Source organism: Helobdella robusta, assembly GCF_000326865.2.
Source record: "Helobdella robusta unplaced genomic scaffold HELROscaffold_30, whole genome shotgun sequence".
In the NCBI taxonomy this organism is placed as follows: domain Eukaryota; kingdom Metazoa; phylum Annelida; class Clitellata; order Rhynchobdellida; family Glossiphoniidae; genus Helobdella; species Helobdella robusta.
In genome coordinates, this window is record NW_008704502.1 from 1,224,227 (window position 1) to 1,240,842 (window position 16,616).

General features: G+C 37.0%; 2 protein-coding genes across 2 annotated transcripts in view; one reads left to right on the top strand and one right to left on the bottom strand.

Moving 5' to 3' along the window:
• The window catches only part of HELRODRAFT_185695 (hypothetical protein), an 11,578-nt gene extending 4,877 nt beyond the window's left edge, over nucleotides 1-6,701 (bottom strand). The window contains exon 1 of the mRNA XM_009022030.1: nucleotides 6,563-6,701. The gene's annotated coding sequence lies outside the window, so the exon portion shown is untranslated. The remainder of the gene's footprint in view (nucleotides 1-6,562) is intronic.
• Nucleotides 6,702-10,657: 3,956 nt separating this feature from the next.
• Nucleotides 10,658-16,559, top strand: HELRODRAFT_81400 (hypothetical protein; the record flags this gene model as incomplete). Its single annotated transcript, XM_009022031.1, has 20 exons — nucleotides 10,658-10,776; nucleotides 10,892-11,048; nucleotides 11,218-11,337; nucleotides 11,598-11,732; nucleotides 11,814-11,898; nucleotides 12,013-12,141; nucleotides 12,359-12,446; nucleotides 12,630-12,690; nucleotides 12,836-12,931; nucleotides 13,293-13,415; nucleotides 13,639-13,733; nucleotides 13,836-13,934; nucleotides 14,079-14,282; nucleotides 14,513-14,797; nucleotides 14,928-15,011; nucleotides 15,170-15,314; nucleotides 15,448-15,568; nucleotides 15,796-15,995; nucleotides 16,095-16,213; nucleotides 16,457-16,559. Coding segments are annotated over 20 exons (2,568 nt in total), but the record flags the coding sequence as incomplete, so codon positions are not given.
• Between the last annotated feature and the right edge of the window lie 57 nt (nucleotides 16,560-16,616).

Consider the following 16,616-nt stretch of genomic DNA (forward strand, 5'->3'; position numbering starts at 1 on the left):
GTATGTATGTATGTATGTATGTATGTATGTATGTATGTATGTATGTATGTTAAAACCAAATCGTGATGAATGATACCAAACAGTCAAACATCTGATTAAAAGGGTTAACACTTTAATGTATCGTTAGTCTCACACGTCGGCGTTTAAATTAATATTTTCCGACACACAAACAGAAATCGCTGCAACAAACACGAAATGTGGTTTATTGCAAAAAAGAACTCTCTGCTAACCTGACCGAGCACCAATCATTTTACACAATGTTTTAATAAATTTTGAAGTATTGGGGTCCATGGGTCCAAGGACCTCGATACATATTGGCAAAAAATCTAAGGAAGGCAGGGCGTGTTCATATTTTTTAATTTTTTCGTCCGATGCCCTGATTGCAGCCAAACCACATTCTTTGCTGGTAATGTGAACGTAGCGCTCGGCCAAGGTACCAGGAACCGTAACATCCCAAGCTAAACATTTACCGGCTCTCCAGGGAGTAAGAGTACAACCGTCTGGTCGCTTGCCATCTTGCACTGAAATGCCAGATGGTTCCTTCAAAACAGGAATAGAAGCTTTAGAAAAAAGCCGGCAAATGTAATCATTCAAAGCTGAATGACGAAGTTGGCGGCCTCCACCTAAACGGCAAACCAAACCATGATGACCAAATTCGTCCGCCTCCGCGCCGCAACGACACAGATATTTATTTTGTATACTTAGGCCAAGTCTGAAACCAACGGAAAATCTAACAGACTCGTCATCGAGTCTGGTGCCTACGGAAGTGTTGGGCCACGACCTCAACCAACCACAACTAACATCACTAGTTGCAGCCAATAAGCGGGCGGAGGAAGAAGCACCGACACCAGAAGTTTATGAAAAGTCTTCTTATATTGCTCATCTAAAATTTGAGCTTGTGAAGGGCCTTCAGGTGTGGTCGGCAGTGGTGGGATGTCACAGCAACAACAAAATCGGCAAAGCAAGGCGGACTGGAGGTCAAGAGTGGCAGCGGCAGAAGATTTATAGACGATTGGTGCCAACAGAACCACACTGAGTAACCCCAGACCACCATACCGTACCGGCAGCTGAGCCTGGGACCAGCCACTGTCAGTCAAATGAACATTGCAAATGGCTGACAAGGCGGTACGCAAAACATCATCAAATCTGCCCAACAACGATCGGTTAATGTAGCTGTATGTACGAAGAAAATATATCATTTTGGGCAAACTGAGGGCGCTTCGGACAATAGTCAGGGCGTCGTAGACGAAAAGATGAGACACTCGGTCGAGGGCGAACTTAAGTTCTAAAAACTTTTTATCAAAAAATTTAATTTGGGGGTCGCCCTCGAACAAGGGTGTGCCCAAAAAACTTAAATTTGATTTTTGAACAATGGGTACGTCCGCCAACACTGGATGCAAATGTAGTGAATCTTTAAATTAGAGTTCACATTTATTGGTGTTTAACTCTAGCCCAATGGTGTTGGCTTCGTTTTTCAAAAATTCGTAGTTTTCGGCCAGTGTTTGGCTTTTTGAAGCAATGCTGATGTCGTCCAGGTAGCCACAAATGAAAACGGACGACAGTTTTTTCAACAAGGGATGCAGAGTCAATGCAAATAGAAGAGGTCCCAGTGGATCACTCTGTTGCACGCCCTCGGACGATTTAACCACCCAGGTGTGATAGCCAAGCGAAGAAGCGAGGCCGTAAGCAGAATGACAGAAATTATATATTCTGGGGCAGAAACATTTGACGGCCTCCAGCATTGAATCTCTTCTCATGGCGTTGAAGGCATTTTTAAAACCGATTTTTAGAAATCCCCATTGATTAGGGAGGTCTGTGACCAATTTTCGAACGGCGTGAACGGCGGCCTCAGCACCTCCTTTCACGCCAACGCCCAATTGAACCGGGTAAAATTTGGCCCTCACTTCATCCATTACCAGGTTCAAAGCACATTTGCTCGCCAATCTACGCCAACAGTTACCAACAGCGATTGGCCTAACTCCTCCATCTTTTTTGTTCAAGGCTATCAGGCGGCCTCCAAAAAAAAACGGCAAACCTTGGGTGGACAAGCGCCCGACAACCAAATTTATAAATTTCGTTAGGGAAATTAATAGGTCGTCAATTGGCAGGAGGCCGGAAAGTAGATCTTTGAGATGCTGAAGACGCAAACCGTCGAGACCTCCGGACGAGCCATTTACAAAAGACTTTATGGCCTTGAGCACCTGGGTGGAAAAAACGCGCAGGAAAAGCACGCCTGTCAATTGGTGTTTTTGGATGTATGAACCGTAGTTTTTCTATGGTTTCAGGAGTGTTTTCTGCCAGGCCCTCGGGCGAGCAGACAAGTCTGACGGCTGCTGAAACGTTTCCCTGCTCTATGCAAGAAGACACCGCATTTATCCACCGGTCAGGGTTGTGGCCGCGTGGATTTGCGTTGATGTGGTTTTCAAAACCCGAGAGCAGGGACGTAACCTCAATCGTGGAGTATTCGGACAGGCGCTTGTTAATCTGGTTGCCTTGGTTGACCCGGCGTCCCCCTCTGGCAGGTTTTTGAAGGACGTATGGAAAAAACAAAAAAAGTCTGCACCAGTGAGCGGGATCACCGGAGTCACAACAAACGGCCGTCAGTAACTCGTGCAGTGCATTGCTACATTTTTCTCTACACGGTTTTGGAATGTGATCGTGCAGTGGTACGCGTTTCAAAACAGCCGTCATCCTGTCAAAAAAAGGGGGTTAGGAATCTCCGAAACTGATACGACGCACCCGTTATGAGTCTATCGCTAGATGCGGCTACGTGAGGCGGACCGGTCACAACCTGTGGTGCATCCACCTTTTTCCTCGAACCCGAGCATTCCTGGCCTTTAACCCTTCCACCATGACGGCAAAGTTTCCCGTCTGGTGTGATCTTTTAGTGGTTGGAGCAAACAGGGCACTGGTGTAAAACCGGGGCCATACAGGTGATTTGGTGAGATAAGTAATTTTAACAAAACAAAAATTTAAATGAACTAAGTACGTTTAAAATTTGAAATACGAAATTATAATAAAATTCTAAGGTAATGGAAAAAATAAAGGTAAGTTATGAATAATAATATAGCAGCGCACAGTTGAGGCAGGTACGAAACAAGCAACAGCTGTGCGCTATGAATTAACCATGCCAATTAAAAAATTAAAAGTTGAAAAATCTAATTAAATCAACAAAAAATCAAGGCAAACTGCGACAAAATGACGTGAAAGACTCAATCCCAGGATGATAACACGCAAAATAATCCAAAAGTTCAATAAAACAAAAGTTTAAAAACATATTAAAATATAAAATTTAAATTGAATTCAGAAATCGGCCGGCGCAAGTGTGAGCTAACGATGTATGTATTTATGTATGTATGTATGTATGTATGTATGTATGTATGTATGTATGTATGTATGTATGTATGTATGTATGTATGTATGCACGTAGGTATGTATATATGTATGTTTGTTTGTTTGTATGTATGTATGTAAAAAAATTTGTATGAAAAAATTAATTACATAGTTTTTATAACACCAATGAATTCCATTCTAAGTTAATGCTCTTATACTCATTTTACGTTCACATCTTTTTGATGTACGAGTGTGTGTGTTTATGTGTGTTTGCATGTGTGGGTTTTGTTGTTGTTTTTGTTAAAGTTGTGTTCTTGATAAGAACTTGGCTTTTTTTTTTGTTTTTATGGGCTGTTGCTGAGATAAACATGCAGAATGTTTTGTTAAATAATCTGGTTTTGCTTCAAGAAACTCTTAATCGTATCTTTCTCTCTGTTTTCTCTTTCCCTTTCTTCCTCTCTTTCTTTCTCTCTTTCTTTCTCTCTTTCTTTCTCTCTCTCTTTTATTCTTTCTCTTTCTTTCTCTCTCTTTCTCTCTCTCTTTCTCTCACTTTTTGCATTCTTTTTTCCTGTTCCCTATTTTTTCAAATTTTTAAGAGATTTCACCTGCGTTCGTACTGGAAATCTATCCATCAATCAGTTTATTCATCCATTCATTCATCCATTTATTTATCAATCAATCAATCATTCCATCTATCTATCTGTTCAGCCGTCCGTCCACCAATCAGGCATAGATCCTCGTTACCTTGAAGGATGAATAGGTGTTTCGTTTCAAAAATAAATTGGACAAGTTTTTAATTTATAGGACGTTTTTTTCATTTTAATCGATTTTAAATTGCGAAAATCTGTCGTCTTCTCATGGAGACACCTCTTTGGATTGCCCGTTTGTCTGTTCGTTCGTTCGTTCGTCCGTTCGTTCGTTCGTTCTTTTCGTTCATTCATTTGTGTTCGTTTCTTCGTTTATTCGATGGCTCATTTTTGTGTGTCCATTCTTTTGTTTCTCATACGTTTATTTCGTTGTTCATTTATTTATTCTTTTATTCATTCATTTATTCATTCATTTATTCACTGATTCATTTATTCATTCATCCACTCATTCATTCATTTGGTCTATCAATTGATAGATTATTCTGTCTTTCCACCAATCCATTCTCTCATTCCATCTATTGGAATATCTGACAGATTTGTAAGTATAACACCACGTACACACGTACACACACATACAAGTGTGTGTGTGCGTGTGTGCGTGCCTGTGTGTGTGCGTGTATTCGTGTATATATGTGTGTATTTCTATGCATGTATGCGTGTTTAAATGTTTGCAAATGGTGTTTGCGTTATAAAATCAAAGGTTAACTAATGTGAAAGTCAAAATTTGTGACCTCATCTGATACAGAGGTCAATTATTATAATTACGATAATGATGGTAATGATGACGATGCTGATGATGATGATGACGATGAAGATGATAATGATGTCGATGTTGATGACTATGATAATGATGATGACGGTGATGATGACGATGACATTAATGATGGCGATGACAACAACTTTCACACATATTTTTATTATATTTATTTAGCTATGCGTGTGTGTGTGTGTATGTTTGTGTTTAGATGTATGTGTGCGTGCGCACGTAAGTATGTGTGTGCGTTGTGTATGTGACAATAAAAGAGATAATTATTAAGATATTCTAGAAAACTTGAAGTTTGGAAATAAAAATCAACTTTACTGTGCGTGTTTATTTTTAGTAACGCAAATATTATATTTATTTCTTCGTTCGTTCGTTCGTTCGTTTGTTCGTTCATTCATTCATTCATTCATTTTGTTATTGCTGATTTTATCATTAATGAAATTATATACACAAATTATATAATGTAGAACGATCAAGTTATTTATCTGGAAATAACTGGTTTAATTTGAAAGTATGTATGTTGTGTGTATGTATGTATGTATGTATGCATGCATGCATGTATGTGTGTATGTATGTATGTATGTATGCATGCATGTATGTGTATGTATGTATGTCAAAACCAAATCAGCGATGAGTGACACTAAACAGTCAAACATCTGAATAAAACCGGTTAACAATTGATATCTCGTTATTCGCTCACGTCTGCGTTTAATTGAACATTTTCGGTAACACAGACGCGCAAGAACCTTTGCAGCAAACAAGAGATATGATTCATGGCGAAAAATAGCTAGCTCTCTGCTGTCGCTGGACTGAACATTTATCATTTTGCAAATATTTAAAAAAAATTTGGAAGTTTTGTTGTCCATCGGGCCAAGAACCTCGATGCAAACAGGTAAAAAAATCCATCGAGGGCAGGGCACCTTCATATTTTTTAATCTTTTCATCCGATGCCCTGGTTGTGGCCAGACCACTTTCCTTGCTGTGTGTATGTATGTGTGTGTGTGTGTGTGTGTGTGTGTGTGTGTGTGTGTGTGTGTGTGTGTGTGTGTATGTATGTATGTATGTACACACAAATACATATATGTACACACAAATACATATACACACACACGAATGCACACATACACACACACAATAATTATAATAGTTTTTCTAAAAGTATTTTTTATCCAAATACACAAAATTTTTGTATTTCCATACCATATAAGCATTGGCAAATACACAGTTTGTTTGTATATACCGTTTATGAACTTTTAGGCTAGAGAACAAAACGTGCTAGGTACAACATACAAACTTTGAAAATTAAAGTTCATTGGAAGTGTTGTTGTTGTTGTTATTGTTGTTTTAGTTGTTGTAGTTGTTGTTGTTCGTGATTTTGTGGTTCTTATATGATCGATCTATTTTCCTAAGTTTTACTGCATTTTTAAGGTTTAAATGTATGTATTATCTTATGGGTGTAACAGTTAACGTAATTGATGTTTTTTAATGCTCTTTTTAATGTATATTCGTTGTACAGCTAGTGTAGTTAGTGTTGTGATGAAATTTTTAGGCTGATGTTGGCTGTGTTGTTGAAGGACGTATGATAAGAAATGAGAAAAATGTATGGGTTTTAAATGTGTAATGAAATTTGTATCAATAAATCAACTGAATTATATAAAAAAATTAATCAATCAATCAATCATTTATTCATTTATTCATTCACTTATTCATTTAATTAGTCTATCATTCCATCAATCAATCAATTAAGCTATCTATCATTTATCGATATTTTATTTTTTTTGAAAACTTCAGAAAACCAAAATAGTAAAATAAAACTAACTTTTAATATGTCCGCTTTGAAAACTAGTTATTATTATTTATATTATTACCATTACTTTTATTGTTTTTATTATTATTATTAAATATTACGAAATAATTAATGATAATTATTAAATATTTTCAAAAATTTTCAAAAAAAACCCAAAAGTGATATCTTTCTCTCCTTTAACATATTAAAAGTTGCCCTTTACTTAACTTCTATTTATACGCACTCTGCTGTGTATGTGTTTGTGTGTGAAATATACATTAAATACAAAAATAACCATGTATAACAATATATTATACATTATTCCTCATTCATAATATTGGGATAATATGATCACTTTTGATTTATATACATACATATATGTAGGTATGTGTGTTTGTCTGTGTTTGTTTGTTTGTTCGTGTGTGTATGTGTGTGTGTTTGTGTCGTGTGATGTTGTTTATTGTATAGTTACAAGAAAAATAATGATAGAGAAGTTATATAGGATGATTAATGACAGTTATTAACAAATTCTAAGTTATAATTTGATATCATCAACTAAGCTGTTTGTGTGCCTATATGTGAGTGTACGTGAGTGTGTGTGTGTATGTGTGTGTGTGTGTACGTGAGTGTGTGTGTGTATTGATTTAATGAAACATCTCTATATGCTTTTACGCTACAGACCAATCAGGCTTTTATTGTTTGTTCATTTGTTCGTGTTTGCTCATTTGTTCCGTCTTTCAATCATTCATTCATTTACTTGTTGTTTCATTTATTCATTAATTCATTCATTCATTTGTTAATTCATTCATTCATTAGTTTATTCATTCATTCATTAGTTCATTCATTTAATCATCCATCCAAGCATTGAAATTAATTAGCTCAAATATTAGCTGACAAACTCGAGATATACAAATGAACAAACATACAAACAAACATATACAAACAAACATATACAAATATAAACAATTTGCACACTCATATACAAACAAGCATACAAATACACATCCAAACATTCATACATACTTATATACAAATGTAGGCAGATATAATTAGTTTTTGTGGAATAAACCAGTTTTTTTATTTGGTGTGGTGTGTTGTGTATGTTTGTATGTATGTGTGTTTATCAGTAAGTTTGCTTGTATGTATGTTTGTTTGTATATGAAAATGTCTTTGTATGTAAGTATGTAAGTATACAAACAAGCATACACATACACATTCATACATTCATACATACTTATATACAAATGTAGGTAGATATAATTAGTTTTTGTGGAATAAACCAGTTTTTTTATTTGGTGTGGTGTGTTGTGTATGTTTGTATGTATGTGCGTTTATCAGTAAGTTTGCTTGTATGTATGTTTGTTTGTATATGAAAATGTCTATGTATGTAAGTGTGTGTGTGTTTTTTTGTATGTATGGGTGACTGTATGTTTGTATATTAAAACATTTGAATGTTAATTTAAAATTTAATTTGAATAAATTTAATGGTTGGTTGGCTGGGTCACCTGACTTGTTGGTTGGATGGTTTGTTGGTGTTGTTGGTTGGTTGGTTAAGTTGATTGATTGGTTGGTTGATTTGTTTGATTGATAGGTTGATTGGTTGGTTGGTTGGCTGGCTGGCTGGTTGGCTGGCTGGCTGGTTCCGCATATTCAAATTCAAATGAGTAACATTACGATGATGACGACGACAACGATGTTGATTATGATGAAGATTATTATGACAATTAAGATGACGACTATTAAGATGATGATGGTGATGACGACAATGACGTCAATTGTTTTCATTAGTTACTAATGACAACGAACCAGCTAAGTTAGATACAATGTTTTTGTTGTTGGTGATGTTGTTGTTGATTTTGTTGATGTTGTTGTTGTTGTGGTTGAAAGGGATTGCATCGTTCTGTTTGTGTCTTTCGATTGGTAGGTTTCATGTTTATAACCCAATGTCGATAAGGGGGACGATGATGACGATGATGATAACAATAATAGTAATAATAAACGACGACGATGATGATGATGATAACGATAATGATGATGATGATGATGACGACGACGATGATGATGATGATTATGCTGTATCGTTTGATTGGAGCATAATTAAAATGAGATCATTTAACATAAAGCATTGTTGTCCATAGTTGGCTGGAACATATAATTTAAAATGATGATGATGACGACGATGATGATCATGACAATTTTGACGACGAATCTGTCAGTAAAATTTTTGCATGTAACACTACTATTAAAATACTTCACATAAAATTTTTTTTTTCATACATATATACATACATACACACATACATACATACATACAAACATGCAAACATACATACATACTTACATACTTGCGTGCGTGTATGTAAAAATTGATTAACTTTTTGATGTGTTATTTCTTCTGTAATTAATTACTGTTTTTTTGTATGTTTGTATGGTTGTTTGTTTGCATGTTTTTTGTATGTATGTTTGTATGTTTGTTTGTATGTATGTATATTTGTATGTATGTAAGTTTGAATGTATGCGTGTATGTGGGTGAATAAATATTTATCCGGAGTTATGTAAACTGTGTAAATGTATCATGTTTGCAGAATTAATTACGGAAAAGCCATGTACGCTTACTCTCTCTCTCTCTCTCTCTCTCTCTCTCTCTCTCTCTCTCTCTCTCTCTCTCTCTCTCTCTCTCTCTCTCTCTCTCTCTCTCTGTCTCTGTCTGCCTCTCTAATTCTCTCTCTCTCTCTCACTCTCTCTCTCTTTCATTTCTTTCAACTTTCTCCTTCTCTTTCTCTCTTTCTTTCTCTTTCTCTTTCTTTCTCCTTCTCTTTCTTTTTATCTTTCATTCATTTTTTACACATCTTTCTATCCATCTACATATTTTTCATTTTCATACATTCTTTCCATCCCAGTCTAAATAAGTTGTATCTATTTCATCCGTCCAAATTCTATTCTCGTTCTTTCTCTCTCTCTTTCTTTCTCTCTCTCTCTCTCTCTCTCTCTCTCTCTCTCTCTCTCTCTCTCTCTATTATGTCTCCGTCAGCAACACACACCTTTGATAACAAGAGTTATTAAACACCACGCATATTAAATCGGATCCTCTGAGATGAAAGGTATTTTTATTATTATTATTATTTATGTTATTATTAATATTATGTTATTATTAATATTATGTTATTATAATTATTATTATTAGTAGTAATATGTTATTGTTGTTTAACGTTTTTAGTTAATTACATTGGCCTGTGGTGTGCAGGTATGACGCTGATTGGAGAAATTTTCATTTGACAGGCGTCAATATCGTTGATTGGTTGGCTGGTTAGTTGGTTGATTGGTTGGTTGGATGGTTGGTTGGTTGGTTGGTTGGTTGGTTGGTTGAATTGTTGGCTGGTTGGTTGGCTAGTTGGCTGGCTGGTTAAATTATTGGTTTGTTGGCTGATTGGTTGGCTGGTTGGTTGGCCGATTGGTCTCTCAGTCTGTTGATTGGTCAGCCGGCTATTCTGGCTATATTGGTTGGCTGATTGTTGATTGATTGATTGAATGTGTTCTTGATTGATTGGTTGAAATATTTGGTTGATTAAACAGTTGGTTATTTGGCGTCCGAGTTTTTTTATCTGTAAAATGTTGTTAAAGGGATTACATTTTTTTAATTAATTTTTTTATTTTTCTCTGTTGTTTGTAATTAAAAAAACACACGCACACAAACTCAAACCCACATAGTAGTAGTTGGTTTAGTTGTTATAGTAGTAGTAGTAGCACTACTAGTAGTAGTTGTTGTAGTAGTAGCAGTAGTTGTAGTAGTATTAGTAGTACTAGTATTAGTAATAGTAGTTGTAGTCGTAGTAATAGTAGTATTGAAATATTGATTAAAGTATTCATTACATTACAAAGCATTATGATGCAAGAACTTGAAATTGAAAATGCTACATTGTTCTATGCTCTTGATGAGTAAACACGTTCCTATTGTCGTCCGCTAAGTGCAGATTTTGCCGATTTTCCGTCACTGTTTCACAATTTTCAGAAAAACTTTAGGTTTGATATATTTTTTTATTTTACAAATAAACTATAATTAATTAGATTTTTATTCAAATTAATTTTCAACTAATTTTTGTTGGAAAATAATTTTTTTTTTTGGAAAGCATGCAGCCAGAGATTCCAGAAAATATCAGTTTTCCTACCATCGAGGAGGAAGTGCTGGCCTTTTGGAAAAAAGTTAAAGCATTTGAGACGTCTTATGAACTGTCAAAGGGGCGGCCAAGGTTAATTCATTTTTGTTTCACCATTTATAAAATTTTTATTATGTTTTTTTTCTACTTTCTATCTATTTTGTCAATCAATAAATATATATGCATCTCTAGATATTTATATAAAAAGGTACACATTCTATGATGGACCACCATTCGCCACTGGTTTGCCCCATTATGGGCACATCCTCGCCGGTACGGTCAAGGACATTGTGACCAGGTGGGCCCATCAGAGTGGCTACCAAGTTGAGAGGAGGTTTGGGTGGGATTGCCATGGCTTGCCTGTTGTTAGTTATTTTTTTATTTGGCTGTTTATCTGTATTTATTTATTGTCTTTTTTATGTATTTTATTTAGTAAAATGATGACCTTTTTTTTAAATTTAAACCTCACTAATGCAAATGTAGTAAAAAAAAGATTGTAAAGAAATGCTGAAATCATCACAACCACTGAATTAGGAATATGAGATTGACAAACAGTTGGGGATAAAAAGTCCAAAAGATGTCCTTGACCTTGGAATCGACAAGTACAATGCTGAATGTAGAAAGATTGTCATGAGATATGCCTCTGAATGGGAGGTTTGTGGTGTGTGTGTTTGTGTGTGTGTATGTATGTGGTGTGGATTGGTGGGATAGGCTATGTATGGTTATGGATTTTTTGTTTACTAGGTACTCCTTTAAAGAGTGGAAAAATTTTTGATAAATTTTTGGTTATAACTTCTATGTGCATTGATTTTTTAACATTTTAAAACCAATTAACATTTCAAAAAAATATTTTTAAGAAAAAAGAAAAAAACATTGAAAACTAATCCTAATCTAATATTAAATTCTAAAATTAGGAAATAGTGACGCGTCTCGGACGATGGATAGACTTCAAAAATGACTACAAGACAATGTATCCGTGGTTCATGGAGTCGATTTGGTGGGTCTTCAAACAACTCTACGATAAGGGGCTGGTCTACAAGGGATTTAAGGTCAGTTGGGTTCAAGGTCGGTTGATTAATTGGTTGGCTGGATGATTGATTGGTTGATTGATTGATTGATTCAACATATAGGTGATGCCCTTTTCAACAGCCTGCAACACACCGCTGTCAAATTTTGAATCAGGACAAAATTACAAAGATGTTGATGACCCTTCAGGTCAGTGAGTGATGGTGATAATGAGGAGGAGGAGGAAGAAGATAATGGAGATGGTGATGAAAAGGAGAAGGGAGTTGATTTTTTTTTATTTTTGTACTGCTAAATTTTTCTTAGTTGTGGTTGGTTTTCCACTTTTGGATGACCCATCCGTTGAGTTTGTGGCGTGGACCACCACCCCGTGGACCCTGCCCAGTAACATGGCCCTCTGTGTCAACCCCGAACTAACTTACGTTAAGGTTAAAGGTCAGTTGAATATATCTCTCGGTAGTACATTTGGAGTGCGTGTGATTGATGAATCTTTGTCACGGGTGTAGCTTTTCTAATAAAGGATGATAATAATTTTTATTCATTTATCCTTTTGTTCATTCATTTATACATCTATTCATCCATTTATCCATCTATTTATCCATCTACTCATCCATCTATCTATCCATCCATTTATACATCTGTCCATTGCAAGACTTGAAACTTGCAAGAACATACATAATGATGGAGGATAGGTTGTGCCAACTTTTTCATAAACCTGAAGATTACGAGATAGTTGAGAGGTTTGTCAGATACTTACATACACATACACACACACACACACACAAACAGACACGCACATACATGCATGCATGCATACATACAACATAGATGCACACGCATACATATGTACATAAATTTTCACACATGTATATATAACTTATACAATCATGTACAAACATGTATAATCAAATTTTTTTCTTTAGATTCCCTGGAGCTAAGCTAGAAGGCATTGAATACACGCCATTGTTTGACTACTTTGTTGAAGTAAGTTTTTCAGCAAATCAATGCCTGTAAATCATTGTATAGCTGGGATCTTTCAGCATTCAAACCCAGACACTACAACACCACTGCCAGGCGTCTTAACCATTACACCATACGTAAATATATTTCACCATTGTCGTCATCTTAGATGAAGAAGAACGGAGCGTTCAAGGTACTCGTGGATGGTTACGTCTCAAACGAGAGCGGTACCGGCATTGTCCATCAGGCTCCATATTTCGGGGAGGTCTCTACCATCATCATCACCAACTTCGCTATCATCATCATCAGCTTCACTATCATCATCAACTGTGAAAGTGATAATGATATCGTCATCAGTATCAGCTTTATCATCATCATCATCACCTTTGTCGTTTGTTTTGATTTGTCATTCAATTGTTCCTATTATCATTATAATCGTTGTTGTGGTTATCACTATTATTGTCGTCATCATCATCATTTTCATCATCATTTTTATCATTGTCTTCATTATATCATCTTCATCGTCATCTTTTTCATTATCATCTTCTTCGTTATCATCATCTTCATCATCATCATCTTCATCATCATCATCTTTATCATCTTCATCATCATCGTCCTCACGACAGGATGATTACCGAATCAGTCTGCGCTACAACATCATCAACAAAGACATGAACCCCATCTGCCCTATTGACATGAGTGGCAGATTCGTCGAGCCTGTCTCGCATTTCATTGGTCAATACGTTAAGGTAGGGTGGAGCTTATTGAGATGACGATGATTTGAATTATCATAATTTATTTACATTGAATCATTGCTATTTATAACTTCAAATCTATAATAAAGATTGTAAGGCACTGAATAATGAGGATAAAGATTGTTTATAGTGATAAAAATACGCTTGGCTTCGCCGACGATGGTGAAGATGACGACGACGATGATGACGACGACGACGATGATGATGATTGTTACAGGAGGCAGACAAAAACATCATCAAACATTTGAAAGAACATCATCGACTCATCCAGTCGCAAACCCACAATCACAGCTACCCGTTCTGTTGGAGGTTGTGCTAGCGTCATTACCGTCGTCATAATTATATATATATATAATCCGATGACGCGTACGATGACGTCATTGTAGTAATAGATCATCACGTGACTAACAACAGGTCGGACACGCCGCTGATATATAGAGCCGTTCCCAGTTGGTTCGTCCGCGTCGAGGAGTTCAATGAGAAGTTGCTGCAGAGTAACAGTGCCTCTTACTGGTTGGTTTGTTTGTATGTTTGTTTTGTATGTTTGTTTGTATGTATGTTTGTATGTTTTTGTCGGCATGTTTGCTTTTTAGGCTTCTGTTTGCCATTCCCTCTTCATGGTTCGTCCATCTTCATTATAATCTTCGACAAAATTAGGGTGCCTGACTTCGTGAAGGAGAAAAGATTTGGAAACTGGTTGAGGGACGCCCGTGATTGGGCCATCTCGAGGAACAGGTACTGGGGCACGCCCATTCCTATCTGGATGAGTGACGATGGGGAGGAGGTGGTCGTCGTGGGCTCCATCAACGAGTTGAAGATGTACACTGGCAAGGCGGAAATCACTGATCTTCATAGAGAAAAGTTAGTGGCTCTGTGTCTGTGTGCTTGTTTGTATGTGTGTTGGTGTGTATTCGTAGTTGTGCATGAGTGTGTGTGTGTATGTGTGTGTGTGTGTGTGTGTGTGTGTGTGTGTGGTTTGTGGGAGCGTTTTAATGTGTTATTGCTCTTGATTGTTTCAAATCATTTTCAATTCTGTTACCGCCATCTTCAGCTTCGATCCTCACCAATTTCCATCCACATAAAAAAAACAGTATCGACCACCTGACCATTCCCTCGAAGCGACCAAACCAGCCACCACTGCATCGCGTCCCTGAAGTTTTCGACTGCTGGTTCGAAAGTGGTAGCATGCCGTATGCAGCCAGCCACTATCCGTTTGAGGGCAAGAAGGAATTTGATGAAAGTTTTCCGGGAGATTTTATTGCGGAGGGCATCGACCAGACCAGGGGCTGGTTCTACACCCTTCTCGTTCTTGGTACGGCCCTCTTCAGTAAGGCACCTTTTAAGAACCTCATCTGCCATGGACTTGTTTTAGCTGCGTTAGCGCTTGTTTTATTTTAAATGTTTATTTCATTTTTTTTTCGTTTTTGTTTGGCTGTATTTCTTTGTGTGTCTGTGTTAGTTTAAATTGAAAGTTATGTTGAACTCGATCGATTGATTGATATTTAGAGATGGTGAGAAGATGAGTAAGAGGAAGCAGAACTACCCTGATCCGATGCATGTGGTCGCCAACTACGGAGCTGATGCAATCAGGTGGATTGTCTGTCTGTCTAACTCTCTGTCTGATTGTATGTATGTCTGATTGTTTGTGTGTTTGTCCGGTCCGTCTGCCACGTCTGTCGGTTTGCTTATCTGACCCTGTCTCTTTTTTTTCATTATTTGTATGCATGAGCATCATCACTGACGAACAGGTTGTATCTGATCAACTCGCCGGTCGTTCGAGCAGACAACCTGCGATTCAAGGAGGCTGGGGTCAGGGATGTCCTCAAAGACGTCTTCTTACCGTGGTACAATGCTTTCAAGTTCCTGCTGCAAAACATTGAAAGACTACAGCGGGTCTGTTGTTGTTTTGGGTTTTTTTTAAAGTGGGGCTTGAATTTGTATGAATGAATGAATGAAAGAAAGAAAGAATGAATGAATGAATGAGTGGAGGATTGATTGGTTGGTTGACTGTACAAATGATTGACAGGAGGAGGGCGTGGTGTTTGAGTACCACCACAGTGACGATATAGAGCAGGAGAACTACATGGATAGGTGGATTATGTCCTTCACGCAGAGCCTCATCAAGTTCGTCCACCAGGAGATGAAGGGTTGGTTCGTATGTCTCTGCTTATGTTTTTATATGTTCGCATTTGTTTGCTTGTTTGTTTGTTTGCTTGTTTGTTTGCACTTTTGATAGTCTACAATTTGTGGTTTGTCTGATTTGTGTAAACCAGCAGTATGTTTCAATCCGTACGCAACTACACTGCACACACTCACAAACACACACACACGCACGCAAGCACAATTAGCAAGAGGGCACAAATACAAATACCAGCCTACAGATTGTACACGGTAGTACCACGCCTCTTGAAGTTTATCGATCAGCTGACCAACTGGTATGTACGCATGAATAGGAGGAGATTGAGGGGGGAGGGTACAGGTACTGCCACAGGGGGGTCCACATCTTCCGTGGATGATTGCAGGCAGGCTCTATTTACACTCTTCTCCGTTATATTCTCAATGATGAAAGTCATGGTTGGTGGGCTGTTCATTAGCATGTTGATTTTAACATGCACATAATTAATATTTACATAATTAATTTGTCTCATTAATATGCGCATAATTAACACCTAGGCCCCATTTGTGCCATTTCTCACTGAGTATATGTTCCAGAGGTTGAAGCAGTACATTGTATTTGATGGGGAGGTGAAAAATTCTGATAGCATACATTACCTTATGCTGCCAATTGCTAGGTTGGTTGATACGTTGGCTGGCAGATCGGTCGGTTGGTTAGCTGTTTGGTCGGATAGTTGGTTGATTGATTGATTGATTGATTGATTGATTGATTGATTGATTGATTGATTGATTGATTGATTGATTGATTGATTGGCTGATCAGTTAGCTGATTGATTGTAAAATCATGATATTAATATCATTTTTGTTCAGAATTGATAGTGTAATCTTAGTTGTTAGAGGTGCAGTTATTGTAATTGTAGGACGCAGTTGATTGATGTGTCCATAGAGGCAGCTGTGTTAAGGATGCAAGCAGTCATCGACCTTGGAAGGGTCATCAGAGAGAGGAATGTCATGCCCATTAAGGTCAGTCAGTTTGTCGGTTGGTTGAGCTTCTGTGGTTGGTTGGTTTTACTTGTTTCT